At 43.4% G+C, this 19,059-nt stretch overlaps 1 protein-coding gene across 5 annotated transcripts in view; it reads right to left on the bottom strand.

Annotated features, from left to right (window-relative positions):
• Window positions 1–331: 331 nt before the first annotated feature.
• The window catches only part of NCOA2 (nuclear receptor coactivator 2), a 181,738-nt gene continuing 163,010 nt past the window's right edge, over window positions 332–19,059 (bottom strand). For 4 of the 5 annotated variants that reach the window (XM_077270626.1, XM_077270627.1, XM_077270628.1 and 1 more), the window contains 10 exons: window positions 17,924–18,136; window positions 16,213–16,428; window positions 15,892–16,018; window positions 15,624–15,786; window positions 15,227–15,511; window positions 14,148–14,237; window positions 13,370–13,820; window positions 10,372–10,546; window positions 9,728–9,926; window positions 332–1,326 (listed from right to left, as the gene is read on the bottom strand). In XM_077270626.1, coding sequence (XP_077126741.1) covers window positions 1,315–1,326; window positions 9,728–9,926; window positions 10,372–10,546; window positions 13,370–13,820; window positions 14,148–14,237; window positions 15,227–15,511; window positions 15,624–15,786; window positions 15,892–16,018; window positions 16,213–16,428; window positions 17,924–18,136 — 1,931 coding nt within the window. In that variant the 3' untranslated portion in view covers window positions 332–1,314. The remainder of the gene's footprint in view (window positions 1,327–9,727; window positions 9,927–10,371; window positions 10,547–13,369; window positions 13,821–14,147; window positions 14,238–15,226; window positions 15,512–15,623; window positions 15,787–15,891; window positions 16,019–16,212; window positions 16,429–17,923; window positions 18,137–19,059) is intronic. The other variant, XM_077270630.1, reaches the window with a different exon arrangement.

The raw sequence follows: 19,059 nt of genomic DNA, 5'->3' as shown, positions 1-19,059 counted from the left end.
TATTTTTTTTCAAATCGACAACACAATTTTTTCTTGTCTTTTTTTTTTTTTTTCTACAAAACAAAAACGTTTACAAATAAAAACCTCTTTTTCAACTTAAATTATTGCTCGGTTACACAGAAGCTATTATTTATGTACCATAATAAAAATCCACCCTGTTCTAAGAAAATTAAACCTGAAGAGTTTGGGGAGGAGGGGAAATAAAAAGTCGGCTTTCATAAGGAATTCTTTGCAAGTTAATATTTCAGTAACGGAGGGGGGGAGTGAAGAATTACACAAGAGATGAGGAGGCTATCTGCAGATTAACCCCTTCTTGGCTGTAAAAAATTGATTAAAAACAACTAGTGTGTGTGGAAGTGGCGTCAATGAATGCAACCGTGACATGCTTATTTTCTGATGAATGGGGAAAAAAAGGAGGATTTGCAAACAAGTGTAAAAAGTATTTGCACCCCACAGTTTCAATTTAAGGAAATTCACATTCAGCTATACGCAATTATGATGCAAAGCAGAGCACTGATAGAAACAGCAGATGGCCGTCCCACAAATTACTCATAATCTAAATATTTTCCTTAATTGTACACTCTCTGTTACAATTGACTAGCCTCAGAAAAATAAACACCTAAAAGAGTAGTCGAAAATAAATCCTGCCTACTAAAACCATTCTCTTCTAGGAAATACCCAGTTTAGGTAGGTGCAGAACGTGACTCCACAGTGCCTTTGCGTTAGTCATGCTTTGCCGGGGTGCGTTTTACTAATAACCTGGCTTTCCCCCTTAAATTTATACCTTCCCACCCACAAATAAAAAACATACATTCCCAAAAACAAGGGTAAAGAGGGGAAAAAGCCTTCATCTGGTAGCAAAAAGTATCTTAATGGGCTAAAAGTCCAAGAAAAAGAAGGGTAGAAACCAGTGTCAAAAACTTGTGAAAAGAGGAAAATGAAAAACAAAAAAAAAAAAGCAGAGTTTTCCTTAAATACATACAATTAAATACATTCATTTCAAATAGTCCAATGAAATTTGCCTGTCCATAATGACTCCACAGCAGGTATCTAAGTCGCACTAAGGTGAATGCAGTGAACAGACGGCCACCTGTCTGCATTGTAGCTCCACACTGCCTGGTGAAGAGGCTGCATCACGGAAAACACAACTTCAGGTTTGTATCTGGAGACGGGTCCGGTCACCTCAACAAGGGCCTGCGAGCTGGCGTCCCCCACCAGTCTATAGGAACACAACCAAGGTGACAAGACTCTTCCAGTTCAGAGAAAGTTCCAGCTGGTCAGCAGAAAGACAACACATCCCTGCCATCTTCAGGGTCAGCAGTATTTCTGGAGCAAAAAGATAAAAATAAAAATTAGTAAAAAATATTGTAATCAAAGCAAACTGCCCTTACATTGCTACTGCCTTTATAGGATGCCTTTAGGCTTGGTTTCCAACACTCTACATGCCACAAATGGCGCCTATAGCTTGCCTCCCTTCTCAATATCTGACCAGTGTATTTAAGGGATTTGCAGGTTGCGCGTGACAGGTCAATGAAGTGCCAATCATTGGATTCACAGGTTGCGCGTGACAGGTCAATGAAGTGCCAATCATTGGATTCACAGGTTGCGTGTGATAGGGCAATGAAGTGCCAATCATTGGATTCACAGGTTGCGTGTGATAGGGCAATGAAGTGCCAATCATTGGATTCACAGGTTGCGTGTGATAGGGCAATGAAGTGCCAATCATTGGATTCACAGGTTGCGTGTGATAGGGCAATTCATAGGAGCTGAGCTGTAATATCAGACACAGCCCGTGGACAGGTGTGGTGCTATTCCTACAAGACAGCAGCCATGTTTATGTAGTCCTGGACAGCGCCTTTCATTTAGAACAGTTTGAAGATCTGAAAACTCTGCCTAACTCGCGGCACCTAAAGAAAAAACATTTGGAAAAAAACATTAATAAACAGAGGGAAAAGCTTAAAGGGTGGTCCATTGAAAACAAGTTATCATGTATTCCAGGATGGCCGATAACTTGTTCACGGGGGTCGGGGACCTGCACAGAAAGGCAGAACGGGTGCATTTAATCCTGGCGGCAGTGCGCATGCCCAACCTATACTTTCTTCATTCCCTATGGGGTTGGGAAGCACTACGCTCAACTTTTTTCCCGGCAGCCCCATAAAGATTGTGTTGTCCGACCTGCTGCGCAGTTTTGCAACAGGTGTAAAAGTTCTCCATCTGAAATATATATTCCCCGATCTACCAATCAGTGCAGGTCCAGGTAACATCTACCAATCAGCAAGTTATCACCTATGCTTTATCTTAGGATAGGTGACAATTTGTTTTAACCAGACAATATATCTCATCCCCTCCTGTGAAAATAAAAGCACTGTGTAAACAATCCGCAAGGTGGCGCTGGCAGCGGTGACATGTATGCACCATGTGACTGTAGCGGAAACCTGCAGCGTTTGTGCAGCTCCATGCAGCATCTCCAGCATCTGTGCAGGCGCTGGGTGCATTTTAGATCTCCTCTGTGCCCATTCAAATAGATGACGGCGTTATGTAATGACCGGTCAGTTACAGCAAAAGGGGAGAAGAACTTCGATCTGTTCAGGTGCGAGCCTTTATAGCTTCAATATGCCCCAACAGTGCACACAGAAAAGGGTCTTCGCTACACTATTGGCTTCACCAGTCAAAGGCCATAAGGTAAAGTGACAGACAACTGTATGTAATGACTGAATGTCTCATTACACCATGGCGGGAAGACAAAGCTATATAACCCACCGAATGTTACCAGCTCTTAAGAGGCGAACTCACGTTTAATGGGAACGAATATCGTTACGTATCAGAGAATGACTAATAGGGACAAGTTATACATTTTTAATTCGGCTCATTAAAGAGACAGGTTAGCACAATAAATCAGACCCAAAGTCTAATAAACTCTCTGTATAGGGTGATGGGTTAGAGAAATTAAACTATTACTTAAATAAAAAAATTAAATGTTTACTACAGACGTAATAAAAGTTAAGATCAGAATAGAGAAGGCAAACCCGAAAAGCCTGGTGGCCTTAAGAGGTTGTCCACTTTTGGGGGCAATATTTTTCTTACTTAAAATGGTTTGATTATTACTTTCCTTATGGGCTATCCTCAGGACAGGCCATCGATATGACTGATGGGGGTGCGACACTCTGCATTCCCACCGGCCGGAAGTTGTCAGATGCAGCAGGAACACAGCAGCGCCATCATTTCTATTGTGGTCACAGTTGCAGAATGACCCCTACTCACACCGCCACCAATCAGTCACCACCGCAGACACCCGATACAACTGATGGATAGCCCCTAACGGGACTCCTGCACCTTTCCAGGGATTTTTGCCCTCCTTTCAGCCTCTACTGCTATAAGTAAGGTTTGAGAAAGACCCAGTGGGTCGAAACGTTACCTTGCAACACTGCGGTGATATATCTATTTGGGTGATTTTTCAAAATAAAAAAAACACGTGTTTGGCTAACAATACTCTGAAGATTTATTTGAGTGCGACTGTTGATGTTCGTGACCAATCAGTTATTGACGGCATATGCAGAAGAAAGTTCATCTACAAAAGTAGTGCCAACCTCTTTAAAGGGAATCTGTCAGAGGAGCAGCAAGAAGTAGGGTCAGAGAGCCTGATGGCAGGGATGTATCACTAAGTGGACGGCCTGGCACAGTTTTCATAGAATCACTGTTTTCTCTGCTGTAGATGTAGCAGTGGTCAGAATGCAGAGCCGTGAATAACCCCATCCACACCAATGACTGATTCTTCCCCTTGAAAAAGCTAAAATGCGCGCCGAGGCAGCGTGGTGGGCTCATCCTATCCTCCCTCATTATTTGTAAGCAACTCTATATTAGTTACATATTTCACCTGTTCACCTGGAGTTTTCTGCCTGCTGAGTGTTGCCATTTATACTTTGGATTTTCTGATGCCCTGCCTCTAGGCTACGTGATAACGATCAGTAATAGCAATGTTTTGGAAGCAGCCCGTTTGTGCTGTGTCCTAGATGCTGCGTTCTACATTCCAAGTACAGTGGATGGGATTTACAGAAATCCCTTACCCACTGGGCTTCTATTTAACACTGCGTAAACTCACCCGTGGTGTGGGTTTACAAGCCGCAGAAGGTCAATTTCTTTAGCGGAGACGCTAGTCGCCGCTGTGTATTTTAAATAATAGAATGCCATTATATGCGTTAAATCTGTGAGTACCTAATATTTTTGCAGCAAAAAATGAAGTATTTTACTGTCCCAGCAAAGTGAATGAAATCTCGTGCACATTCTCCTTATTTTTTTCTTGAAGATTTGAAGCAGTTTGGCAAAAAAATGTATTATTTATTTCTTTGTTTTGCCAACACATCAGTATTTGCAGATTTTTCTGCGGCAAATACTGAACGTGTGCCCATACCCAAACACATCAGAACTTAGATGACTCTTTGTAAACTTGGGGTTGCAGCAGTAAGCAATGCATGATAGAGCTAGCAAATATACAACCTTACTATGGAGTCCAGGCATGCAGCCAAATCTTATAGTGAGAACCCTTTCAGAAACACAATTACTACTTAGTCCAGGTAGTAAATGACCTGTGTAAAGAACTTTATGAGTTATTAAGGTCCTGAGGTCTGAATTTCTTGCATTTAAATTAAAAGGTTATTCTGAATTCTTTGTTTCTGCTTACAAGGGTCAGTGAGCTCCCGATGACAGTTCGGTCCATTGTTACATTACAGACCCAAACTGTGCGCTCTCCGATGCTGAAAACAGAGGCAGCTTTGCCTGTGCAGCAATCCGGCCCAGCTTCGGAGCAGCGCTTGCTAGCTTTGTAGCACAGAGCTTGCATACATGTGCTCCTTACCTTAGAAACCAGCCACCACTGACAAACTGCAGCGGTGGCCAGTAACCTAGGCAACGAGTCGTAAATAGACTTGAAAAGTCACTTAATTTTTGAGAACAGTGAGGATTTTTAATAAGAGGTATACTGCAAAGTTGCTTCTTGTTTTTTTACGGGATTTTTGAAATTTTACCCACTTATAAATATTAAAAAAAAAAAAGGTAAGAGTCTGGCATCATGCAGCAGTGAAGCTGGCAGCCATAGGATTGGTGGTCTCTCCAGATGTAATGATGCATGTAGGTACGGCCTGGGGCTGGAATTCAGCCCTGGCATTTCAAACCACACAGGCCCATGTTGTCCCCGTCCCCAAGCACCAGATGGGATATATTAGTAATATTACCCTGGATGGAGAAAAGCAAGATTTACTACATGACCAATATTTCTAATGATACCTCCGTCACAACTCTTAACAGTATGCGTATCTTAAGAACACAGATTCTGTTAATAACAAAGTGGCCAATGACCAGACAGGCCCTTCTGGCGTTTGCCAGAATTGTCTGATGGCCAGTCTGGCCCTGGATGCATGGCACCTCAGTATAGTATGGCGGAGTTACTGCCGCAGACAAGAATGGTTTATTTTACATCTAGACGAGTAAGAGGAACACATGGTTTGCGCCCTGAAGGTTCTGTTCTTCGGGCCGCTGTCATACAAAGTGCACAATTCTGTATATGGCAACAAACATTGCCGTTTACCAGTATTCTGTTCCTATGAAATGCAGTTATTGCAGAAAGTGTGCTGTTAGGTGACGCCCAGGCTGACATCATAGAGTCTGAACCCCAGCAAACATGGCATTGCTTTTAGTACTAAGCCCAAGAGGAGAAAGCTACACAGACCAGCCATATACTTAAGGTTAATTGGTTGTAGTACAAGTGTAAAGCTTGTGAAGTCATCTCATGACTATTACTCTTTCCAGCAAAATATTCAATTATTCATAGGAGTCCTGCCATTCATTATATGGGCGCGTGGAGGACAAGGGTCCCTTTTTGCAGTTACAGGTTGAGGACACATGAATCAAGCACTCTGCACTGCCAAGAAGCAACATTACAGTCCCAAAGCAATTTACAACATGGCTGTCCCATAAAGTAAATGTATGAGCCAAGAACCTATGTAAGCAGCGATTGTACATTCATCTTATCACTTCTACGTGCCAATAATTCTGAACAGACATGAACTTGTCAAACAAACTGAACAATGCTTTGAAGGGTTAACAACAATCTTTTCTTGTGCCACTAAAGAGGGAATTATTAAAAAGGTGCAAAATCACTTTTCAACAGGTATGAATCGAAGTGATCACCCATCATCCCATCTCCATTACCGACATATGGCCATTCATTTGTCAGAGACTTTCAGAACTTTAATTCTTTCACAAAAACAATAAAGTGAACCTGTCACACTGAACATCCCATCCCATTTGTGGCTGGCATGTTTAGGAGCTTAGCGGACAGATAAACAGAGTACTGTGTAAACAATTTAGGCAAATGTGGAAAAATGGTGAAAAGTAAGGATGCTTTCAAAAACAGAAGTGTTAATAACTTATTTTTATCAATTAATACAATGACAAGTGAATGAATAAAAGAAAAATTTAATCAATTAATGTGACCGCCCTTTAATAAGAATAATAAATAATAATACATTTATTTATATAGCGCCAACATATTCCGCAGCGCTTTACAACTTATAGAGGGGACTTGTACAGACAATAGACATTACAGCATAACAGAAATCACAGTTCAAAACAGATACCAAGAGGAATGAGGGCCCTGCTCGCAAGCTTACAAACTTGCCTTCAAAACAACATAAATTCTTCTAGGAGCACTTACCCAAAGTTCAGGATTTTGTTGCAATTGGTAAAATGCTTTTGAAGAAGCACCAAGAACTGGGCGACAATGAGAACTGTAGATGCAGTGGTTAGCCACATTTCTTAATTTCTTCACGACATATGACGTATATTTACGTCATATGTCATGTCCTTGTATTAGATACGGGCACACATGCTGAGCCCGCATCTTCACCAGCACTTGGTGGCTGATTTCATGAGCCATCATGTGCCTTTAACAGCCACAGGTGGAGCAGTGCTCCGCCGCGGCTGTTAACCTGTTAAATCATGCTGTCAATCTCCGACAGCGGTATTTATCATGTGCCAACAGGGGCGTGCATCATTATACACACCCGTGACGTGATCGGAGGAGGGGATGGCGCAAATGTGCTGTCATGACAGCTAAGGGTCTGTTGATGACACTTGTGCCTGTCATTCTGATCCTCCTGTGAACGATAGCTTGGGGCCGGTGTTCATAGGAGATCATGACAACTGCTATGTTTAGCACAGGCGATTGGATGATTGCAGCTTCATTCCCTCTAAGAGAAGTATTAAATACAGTGAAAGGAAGTATTGAAAAATTTGAAATCTCGAAAATGAAAACGCTACAGGTTTCGGAAAATGGCAACAAATGGAACAACTCTTCTTATTGCACAATTCAAACACATTTTTAACTACTTAAAAAAAACAAAACTACCGTATATGCTCGAGTATAAGCCGAGAATTTCAGCCCATTTTTTAAGGCTGAAATTGCCCCTCTCGGCTTATTCTGGAGTCATACCCAGGGGTCGGCAGGGGAGGGGGAGCGGCAGCTGTGTAATAATACTCACCTGCTCCTGGCGCGGTGTCCCTGGTTCTCCGGCGCCGGCAGCTTCTTCCTGTAGTGAGCGGTCACATGGTACCGCTCATTACAGTAATGAATATGGACCCGATTCCACTTCCATAGGGGTGGAGCCGCATATTCATTACTGTAATGAGCGGTACCATGTGACCGCTCAATACAGGAAGCTGCCGGCGCCAGGGAACCAGGGACCGCGCCAAGAGCAGGTGAGTATAACAAGGGCAGTGCGCTATATTCACCTGCTCCACGTTCCACCGTCGGCGCCGCTCCGTCTTCTGCGTCCTCTACAGTGACGCTCAAGTAAGAGGGCGCGATGACGCGATTAGTGTGCGCGCCACCCTCTGTCTGAACAGTCAGTGCAGAGGACGGGGAAGACACAGCAGCGCTCAGCGGTGGAACACGGAGCAGGTGAATATAGCAAGTGCCAGGGACCTGAGAGACGAGAGGTGAGTATGTAATTTTTTGTTTTAAATAGCAGCAACAGCATATGGGGCAAATGTCTGTATGGAGCATTTTATGGGGCCATGTGCAGCGTTATATGGGGGCAAATATCTGTATGGAGCATCTTATGTGGCCATGTGCAGCATTATATGGGGCAAATATCTGTATGGGGCCATGTGCAGCATTATATGGGGCAAATATCTGTATGGAGCATCTTATGGGACCATGTGCAGCATTATATGGGGCAAATATCTGTATGGAGCATCTTATGGGGCCATGTGCAGCATTCTATGGGGCAAATTTCTGTATGGAGCATCCTATGGGGCCATGTGCAGCATTATATGGGGCAAATATCTGTATGGGGCCATGTGCAGCATTATATGGGGCAAATATCTGTATGGAGCATCTTATGGGGCCATGTGCAGCATTATATGGGGCAAATATGTGTATGGGCCATGTGCAGCATTATATGAGGCAAATGTGTCTATGGAGCATCTTATGGGGCAATAATCAGCATTTGTGCAGCATTATATGGTGCATATTTTTATATGGAGCATCTTATGGGGCCATCATGAACTATGGGGCTCCTGATTCAATATGAAAATTCATAAACACAACCTACTGATGTATCAATTAATTTTACTTTTATTGGTATCTATTTTTATTTTTAAAATTTACCAGTAGCTGCTGCATTTCCCACCCTAGGCTTATACTTGAGTCATTAACTTTTCCCAGTTTTTTGTGGCAAAATTAGGGGTCTCGGCTTATACTTGGGTCGGCTTATACTCGAGTATATACGGTATATGTTTGGTAGCTGTTTTCTCGTAATGACCTGGGGAATCATAATGGCAGGCTAGTTTCACGCTATAGTGAACGTGGTAAAAAAATAACCTCACAAAACAATTGTGGAATTGCAATTTTTTTTGCAATTTCACCACTCTTGGATTTTTTTCCTGTTTTCCAGTACACTATATGGTAAAATAAATGATGGCATTTAATAGTACAACTCGTCCTGCAAAAACAAGACCTTATATGGCCATACTGATGGAAAAAGTTATGACTCTTGGAAGAAGAAAAAGGAAACTGGCCTTGCTGGTGAAGTGGTTAATGTCCTGACTGCTGAAAAATACAGGCACATACTTATCCTTCATAGAATACTATCAGGGAGGCGGCTGAGCCCAAACATACAGCCAATCTCATTAAGAACTATCTACATTGTAAAGGATAAAGAAGTCATCTAAGTGATGACATGGCCCCACCGTGTCCTGATCTCACATCCAGTCTGTGTGGGAGTACATGAAGGGACAGAAGGATCTGTGGTTAGTTCTCTAAGATGTTTGGAATAACATCTCTGCTATATTCCTTCCAAAACAGTGTACAAGTGTACTGAGGAGAATCGATGATATTTTGAAGGAAAGGGCGGGCAGCTCATGCCAAATATTGATTTGATTTTGTTAATTCACTTTGCTAAATTGCTAAATATAAACTATTAATACCTACTGTATTTTTTTTTTACATTCTTACTTTTGCAGCATTTTTTTTTTCACACATCACTAAAGCTTTTGCACAGTACAGTATATTTATATGAATAAAGATTTAGTTGTGATATTTTGTTTTTGCTTTGATTTCTGCCCATTCTGGTCTTAGGAATCTAGGAACAAATGGTGTTTAGAGGTGGATCTATAAGAATAGGCGATCCCAACATGCTTTTCCTGTAAAAAATGAATGTATTGCGCTTACCTGCTCTGGACCCATAGAGGATAGGCCTGATGTAGGCACAGAGGTCACTGAAGTCATATTGATCTGTCCAGCCATCTGATTCATGCTATTCATGACATTGCCATTGGATGCCATGGACACGTTGATGTTCATATTGGTATTATACATGCCAGCACCAGCTTGTTGACTGAAGTGTGGTGGAGATGGTTGTGAAAACATACTAAAAGATAAAATAGCAATATGAAGCTACTAAAACTCTACAGTGTCACAGCCAATATCAAATCTAGATATCAGAATTAGCGATGAGCGAATGTGCTGGGATAAGGTGTTATCTGAGCATGCTCGGGTGCTAATAGAGCATCTGCGGTGTGCTCAAATAATATATTTGAGTCCACACCGCTATATGTCTCGCTGCTGTTCGACAGCCGAAACACATGCAGGGATTGCCTAACAAACAGGAAATCCCTGCATGTGTTGCAGCTGTCAAACAGCCACGGGGACTCGAACATATTTTTTGTGCACGCCGAAGACACTCTGTTTGCACCCGATCATGCCCAGATAATCAGAGCACTTTCACTCATCACTAATCAGAATCGGATAACACTACGATAGGAACACCTGGAAAGTAAATCTGAATCAAGTGTGCAAGTATCCCGACATCATACCTGTTTCCTCCATTATTTGTCTGTGCCCATCCATTCAGGTCAGAGGACTGGTACGCGGGGTTGGCTTGTGACTGCTGCATCATGGGACTCTGGCTATGGGCCATTCTGGGTGACATAATTGGGCTTTGAGGTGTAGTTGCCCCAGTGAATCCAGGGTCTGACTGCTGGCTCATTCCTAAAGAACACAGTCAGTTAGACTTCAGCGAGTTTCCACATGGCAGGCAACACGACAAACAGAAAGACAAGCACTGTACAGCACCCGCTAATGCAAACCACAGACACGCCAGACCCAAAGCGCAGCAGGGGAGATACTGCGAGAGATGGAGGAATGCATAGCCATAGTGAGCGGGAGAGGAGTAATGTCACCCTCAGGTCCTTCTGTAAACTAGAATAACTGACAGGGAGAGATTCAGATCCCACCAAACACAGAGCAGAGTCCTGTCAAGTATACCTAAAGAGAAATTGTCACCGAATACACACTGCTTACATTCTTGAATACATTACTTAGACCTGATGAGACTGGTGTACTTACTGAATTGTCAGAAAGACTGGACAATGCATGAATAAGATGGGCATTGCTATCACAGTACTGTATGCAGAGGTGTAATCCTTAGGTTATGTTCACATATTGTGTTTTTGCAGCTTACATAAAGCAGGTTTTGCTGCGCATTTATCAGGTACATATATCTCTTGTGCATGCCGATTAAGATTTGTGCATGACAAAAAAAACCATGATGCAACTTCCTGAGGATTTGTACTAAAACCAGCAAAACCTGATACCTGTGTTTTTTGCTGCGTTTTTCACTTACTCATTGCTTTCTATGGGTGAAAAAAAACACTGAATACAGTGACATTGTGAGGTTTTCAAAATCAGTCAGGAAAACCAAAAAAAAAATGTGCACATGAGATTTCTGAAATCTCACAGCTTTTGCTGATACTGTAAAATGAAGCTTTTAATTTGCATAAAAAGTACCAAAACACAACATGTGGACATAGCCTAATGGGGTATTCTCGAGCTTCAACCTTATACCCTATCCATGGAATAGAGGGGATAGCTTCCTGATCACTGGGGGTCTGACGGCTGGGACCCCCACTTATCTTGAACACTGGGACTCTGAAGAGTCCTGTATGAATGGAGCAGCGCTCGATCATGTGAACTGCAGCTTATTATAGGAGTGCCGAAGACCACCCAAACGCATCCTCTAACTTTGGTGGTCCTATTAGGAGTTATTGGAGCAGAGATGTGCATAATCGACAGCTCCATTCACACGGAGATTTTCAGAGCACTGGTTCTCGGGATCAGTGGAGTCCCAGGGGTTGGATCCCCAGCAATTGGGATGTAAACCCATATCCCATCGATACAGGATAACAAGAATACCTCTAAGTTCCTAGGCCCTAATCTCAAGTAGTTTCACTCCCTACAACCATCACATGTCCCTGGCATTGAATCCACCGATGAGGCAGAGGGGGCAATGTGCCGTGCACAGGTCACAGCCTGGCTACAATGGCAACCTATAGTTACATTGCCAGCTGTATGTAGCCCCCTCACAGTTACGTTGCCTGCAGTATGTAGCCCCCTCACAGTAACGTTGCCTGCAGTATGTAGCCCCCTCACAGTTACGTTGCCTGCAGTATGTAGCCTCCGCACAGTTGTTGCCTGCAGTATGTAGCCCCCTCAGTTACGTTGCCTGCAGTATGTAGCCCCCGCACAGTTACGTTGCCTGCAGTATGTAGCCCCCACACAGTTACGCTGCCTGCAGTATGTAGCCCCCGCAGTTACGTTGCCTGCAGTATGTAGCCCCCGCACAGTTACGTTGCCTGCAGTATGTAGTCCCCTCAGTTATGTTGCCTGCAGTATGTAGCCCCCTCAGTTATGTAGCCTGCAGTATGTAGCCCCCTCAGTTACGTTGCCTGCAGTGTGTAGCCCCCTCATAGTTACGTTGCCTGCAGTATGTAGTCTCCTCACAGTTATGTTGCCTGCAGTTTGTAGCCCCCTCACAGTACATTGCCAGCTGTATGCAGCCCCCTCAGTTGCGTTGCCTGCAGTGTGTAGCCCCCTCACAGTTACGTTGCCTGCAGTATGTAGCCCCCTCACAGTACATTGCCAGCTGTATGCAGCCCCCTCAGTTACGTTGCCTGCAGTGTGTAGCCCCCTCACAGTTACGTTGCCTGCAGTATGTAGCCCCCTGAGCTGTGGTGCTCCAGAATTATAAGCCATAAGCCAGATAGTCCTAATATGATAGGTGGTGACGGTATATCCCATAAAAACAACATGAAACATTCAGAATGGAAAATGAAGCCATAAAAAGACACGGAGGTAAAGTGTAAAAAGATGTAGACATGATCTAAGCACAGGACAGGCCAACACCAGAAACATTGCAGAGAAGCTTCATACAAGCACAGGAATGACAAAGCTACTTGATGTTTATAGGCTTGGCAAATTCGGTGTACTGGCCTAGAATTCACAGGTTAAAATAAATCTACGAGATGTATTAGATCGGCCAATGGATGTTAATGACATGTTAGTAATCACATGCAGATAAATAATTCAACATCTCAGATATTGGAACCGAACTTTAGCTGCAGGGATCAAGAAAATAATAAATGTTAAAAATAAAACTTTCACTCTTGTAAATGCTGAAAGTAAATCCACCGCCTACAAGTGGCTTATTCTGTAGGATAAAGTAATATAGCAGCAGATGGGACTCATCTACTGGGATCCAGAGGTATCGGAGCTTATAAAGCAGGTTTCCATCTGCAAGGACCAAAACCGATTCTAGCACATAGAAGAGTGAAAAGACGATTGAGCAAAGACTGGTTCTTTTGTTTGCCACCCAGTCACTTCCAAGAACTCGTCAAGCCTATGAAGACTGCAGATACTTGAACCCCCATGATAAGTAAGGGGCTGGACTGCAATGTACTGCTTTGCAATAGGTTGCAGGCCTAGCGACACTAAAGAGGTTAAGCAAAACCTGCACTTAAAAGTGGAAGGTGGTACCTGAGCTGGCAAACTGGAAGGCATTGTGCTGAATTGGGGGATTCAAGACAGGGCCATACTGTCCTCCCATACTCCCCATGATCCCTTGGTTAGCCAGATTCATCTGGGAGCCATGCAAAGAGCTGTGAGAGAGCGACTGTGACCCAGGGCTGGGGGGCACTGGGGAGAAAGGACTGGTGAAAGGTGGTGGGGATGGAATTCCAGTACCGTAGTTTGTAGGAAAAGGAAACTGTTGTGCATTGGCTTGTGGTATCCGAGGACTGCTTATTGATCCTGACATGGCTGCTGAGGCCACCATGTTTGGTGGCATAGACAGTCCTTGTCCTCTCATCATCATGGCCCTGTGCTGCACTTGCTGCTGCTGTTGCTGTTGTTGAAGTTGCCTTTGCCGTAGGTGTTGACTCAAGATCTCTCTTTGCCTTTGAGCCATCATTTGTGCATTGATGGGCCCCTGCAAATACATTAGGCAGAAATTACAAAACTGGATATTGTTAATGCACAAAAATTTTAATATTTACACTATTTAATATGAAAATATTAACAATAACATTGACATGCAAATACGTTATATTTACTCCATGTAACAAGTATAAAACTACGCTCCAAACAAGCCAAGAATATGAATCCTTTACAAGACTTACAACCCTCTCCTAATTAAGTACCATAAGAGATCGCCCATAGGGTGACACAGCGCACTGTAGGGTGTCATGAGTAACATTACAGCCTCACAACAGGCAGGAGATAAGGCTGTGAGCCTACAATGTGCCCCGCGCGTTACCTGCTCCCTCATCTGTGCTGGTACTCCTGGCCTCATAGACATGCTCATGGTGGACACATTATTCATAGGATTCATTAGTGGTTGCCGATTCTACGAGACAAAGAAATACTCACGTCAGGAACAATATCATGCACTTTACACAACACTTCTTTATGCATTGTCAGCTGATTCTACCATTATAGGGGATGTGCAGGGATTACCTTTCCAAACTGTAGAAAATACTTAAATATAACAAATTAACTACTCATCTAGTAAGTCACCTACTGATGAGGCTTTGGTGGTCCACGCTGGTCTAAGTCTACTTTGCTGCAGTGATCACGTGCCATACATCCATGCGATCTCTATAGCGTGGCCTTCAGTCATACATAAGGCATTATCACTGCGGCTAACGTGATAACTTCTGCCAGGTAAACATCAAGCCAAAGGGAACCACCAGAGCAGCAGGGAAGAACGGTGGGGGGTTTTGCTCTTTATTACGTCTAGGACAACCCCCTTAAAAGGAATCTGTCAGAAGGATCAAAATTGATGAGCTGTCTATATGGGCATGTAGGTTATATTAACGTGAATAAAATTATACTTTGATACCTGAAATATGATGTCTTATTCCAGAGTAATACATGTTTTCTTTAATATGTAAATGAGCTGTTAAGATCTATGGGCTGGACATAGATCTGCATGAGAATCTGTATCCAGAGTCTACTGTAAATGAAAGGTGGCATACCAGTGTGAGAAATGTAATGACTGACAGTCTGCTCTCCTGATCTACACGTCTCACACTGGTTACCCCACTTTCATTGAAAATAAGCCAAGGAGGCAGATTTTCAGGGAGATATGTGTCCCGCCCATAGATCTTAACAGCACATTTGCATATTTACAAGACAAACGTGGCTTTTTTGGGTAAAATGCCATCAGATCCCAGTTATCCAGATATCTTTTTATTCAGTTTCCTGTGGCCTACATGCCCACATAGACGGCTTAGGAGTGTTGATCCTACTGACAAGTTCCCATTACACTTACTGGCACACAAGACAAAAGAAAGTACAACATGTATTCCTAGTAAAATGTGAGCTAACAGGTACCTGCTGTGCCTGTTGGAGCCGATGCTGCAGCTGGAGCCTTAGCTGGTTTGGCTGGTTCTGTACCATTCCTGTGGGCCTCAGACCAGGCCGGGTTTGCATGCGCAGCATTCCATAGTTTGGACGCTGCCCCATAGGATGGAAGTTTGGATCCGGCATTTGACCATAGCTAGTCTGAGCCATCTGTCCTTGAGCAGTGTAAGCGTGGTTAAAGAGAGGCGCTTTTTGATCCATGATCAAATGTGAGTCTTGACTAACGAACGCCGATTCTGGATCAACGCTCTGACTCTGGAAACAAAAACACACGGTCTGTTAAACTACAATTAGCACTTAGACATATATATTGCATACATATAAGTAAATGATTGAAAAAATATGACATTGGTAACGAGGAAGGTACCTGACTGACTAATTCTGGTATTCCAAGTGCTCGGTCAATCTCCTCCAGACCATCGAAATTTCGCAAAGCCATATAAAGCTGATCCAGGAGGTTCCCCTCTTCGTTTGGAGACTCTGATGGAGGTGGTCGGCAAAGTAAGTCTTCCGATGAGCTGAACTGCTGCCTGGAAATGACAATACTGAAGGCATCACACGCCAAGTAGGAAAACAATGCCATGAGGATCTCACATTATGGCCACATATCAGACCGGACTTGTTAGAGGCTTTACCTGCTCTGATTGTTAAAACTTTGATCAATAGGCAAAATACTATCAGGCCATGGAGCGGTTTGGTTCGGAGGCGCCTGCTGCTGGGTATATGGTGCTCCAGTCAGGTTCATGTCCAGATCAGAAGTTCCTGAAGAGAATACATACATTTGTGTGGCGTTGTAACCGTGTGTTTTTGATAAATGTTGGATTTGCTATACAACATCAGCATGCAGTCTACCCCTACCAAACAATACAGTGTGTGGCTAAAGGACCTGGAATAATCAGTCTTTTTATCAAAAATATTAAAATACATGAATACTGCAACACAGCAGTGAGACTTACCCATACTCATAACCGGGGACTGCATCATGGGCCTGGGACATGCCTGGCTGGTGGGCCTCATTGGAATATTTGAGGTCGGACTGCGAATCATGCCCTGCATTGGCCTGCTCATGGCATTGCCACTTGGTGGACATGTTGCCCTCACAGCATTTGCTGTCTGTGAACCCCACTCAGGTGACTGTAAGGCCGGCCTGGAGCCATTTCCACCCATCATGCCTGAAAAATGTCCAAAACTTTTAGTAATGCTTACTTGTTATGTCTATCACAGAAATGTACACCATATTATAAGGCCCAAAAGTGGATAGTGTGACAATCATAGCTGCATGGTCACTATGGCCAGTGTTAGAGGGGCATTATCCTACGGAAACCCCAAATATCACACATGCTTTGTCCACTTAACACATTTCTGTCTGTCTTTACACACAGCAATAATTTGCTGGAGGGAACAACGTATAACTTGGTTACCATCTTTACCAATAAAAAGACACTTAGGTCAGAAGAGACATGCGGACTGTCAGCATGATGACCCGTGAATAGTGATCAGCGAGGATAAACTGCTATCCGAGCACGCTCCTGTCTTAATCGTGTATTTGACCTGCTCGAAAAAAAATGTCCCTGTGGCAGCAAGTTTTGTGCCTGTTCAACAGCCCCAAAACTTGCAGGGATTGCCTAAAACAGGTCGCTCATCACTACTGGTGGCTACTGCAAAATCAGCCAGCAATTACCCTCCATGCAGCCCCGACTGCTGCTGGTGAGGGGTGTAGTTCATGTATGGACAATAATGCATTCATATACTTTCTTATTTTCGGCATAAAGTTCACACATGCCCCGTTTTAAAGGTTTTTTTTTTTCTTGCTTCGATATGGATTACTTTTTAGGTCATCAATTTCAGACTGTTGGGGGTCCAAAATCACGAACCATGTTGTCCTTCATTTCAGCAGCGGCCACTAAGCAGTGTGATGGTTCGGTGGCGGTAGACTCCATACACTGCTTACATCCGGCCACTACTCATAACCCCCAATTAGTACTAGTGCCAAGTGTCAGACCCCCACCTGTGCAATGGTGACATATATTCCATGACATGGATTCCATGATAAACCATCATTAACATTGCAATAGAAACCCCCCAATACAAGCATACGAATAAGAAGCATATATATTACAGTCACAAAACAATGCAAATCTTTCTATTAAAAGAAGTAAAAAACTGAACCAAAAAAACAAAACAGCAAGTAGTAGGCACTTAACCAGCTGCCACACAGAGAAAGGATAGAGCCCCCTAGTGGAAGTTACTGACATTTACTAAATAAATTACATTTTTATTATTATCTTATTATTACATTTTAAACATTTCCTCACAAATAAAGTCATAGCGCAGTTTTATTTATTTTTTTATGTATTTTTGTTTTTGCACTTTGGATAAAGAATAGAGGTGGTCCGCTGATATCCTTCAATTTCATTTTGCAGGATTCACCTGGTTGTCATTAGAAACTCGTTATTGGGAAATATTTTATACAATATTTTAATGTCCGTTTTACTTTCTTTCTGCAGATCTGGCACTAAACGTGCCAACCATAGCCATCCCCGCCAATGCAGTGACTTTATATCATGTAATATCACGCACAATGGATTAAAGACATATATAGCTGCGGAGAGAACCAAAAGTGCCCCCCTAGGAATAAAAAGATGTAATGCACATAGATGCACCTACCAGGACTACTGGTGCCAACGCCACCCTGCCCTCCCATCATTCCCTGACTGCTGATCATTCCAGAAGGTGGCATGGCAGAGAAGGGGCTGGTATTCCTCATCGGCTGGAAGGATCCAGTGGGCGTCTGGTTTTGTAAACTGATATCCATTGGTACATTCTGGTTTGGTAAAAGTCTTCCAAGCTGAAGCTGTGCCGGATGGGGATTATTGAACACTGCGTGGATATAATGTGAAAAGAACGCTAGCACACATTTCATAGGAAGTCAATTGGGAACAACTACAATGGGTGCAAATATGCGTTTTTATTAACAAAACGTTTCCAATGGGAAAGAGATGTGAGAACAGCAACTCAAGACTTTTTTTTTTTACCATCACTAATTTTAGGCAGGATGGTGTTTCGTTCAGCCAACCATCGTCTCGTGTAAATGGGCCGTGCATTATGACACATGCAAGAAAAAGTGCACATTTCTTAGGTCCAGACTAGTGTTGAGCATTCCGGTACCGCAAGTATCGGGTATCGGCCGATACTTGCGGGTATCGGAATTCCGATACCGAGATCCGATACTTTTGTGGTATCGGTATCGAAACAACATATAATGTAAAAATGTGTAAAAGAGAGAATTAAAATAAAAAATATTGCTATACTCACCTCTCCGACGCAGCCTGCACCTTACCGAGGGAAGCGGCAGCGTTCTTTGTTTAAAATTCGCGCTTTTCTTTCCTTTACGTGAAGTCCCGGCTTGTGATTGGTTGCGTCGCAGTCACATGGGCGACGCAACCAATCACAGCAAGCCGTGACGTAATTTCAGGTCCTTAAGGATTTTAAAATTACGTCCCGGCTTTGTGATTGGTTGCGTCGCAGTCACATGGGCGACGCAACCAATCACAGCAAGCCGTGACGTAATTTCAGGCCCTTAAGGATTTTAAAATTACGTCCCGGCTTTGTGATTGGTTGCGTCGCAGTCACATGGGCGACGCAACCAATCACAAGCCGTGACGTCACGGGAGGCTGGACACGCGCGCATTTTAAAATGCGCGCTTGTCCAGCCTCCCGTGACGTCCCGGCTTGTGATTGGTTGCGTCGCGGTCAACCAATCACAAGCCGGGAGGCTGGACAAGCGCGCATTTTAAAATGCG

This window comes from Ranitomeya variabilis, chromosome 6, assembly GCF_051348905.1.
Source record: "Ranitomeya variabilis isolate aRanVar5 chromosome 6, aRanVar5.hap1, whole genome shotgun sequence".
NCBI classification, from domain to species: domain Eukaryota; kingdom Metazoa; phylum Chordata; class Amphibia; order Anura; family Dendrobatidae; genus Ranitomeya; species Ranitomeya variabilis.
The sequence above is the reverse complement of the archived record's forward strand: the minus strand, read 5'-3'. Positions and strand labels throughout refer to the sequence as shown.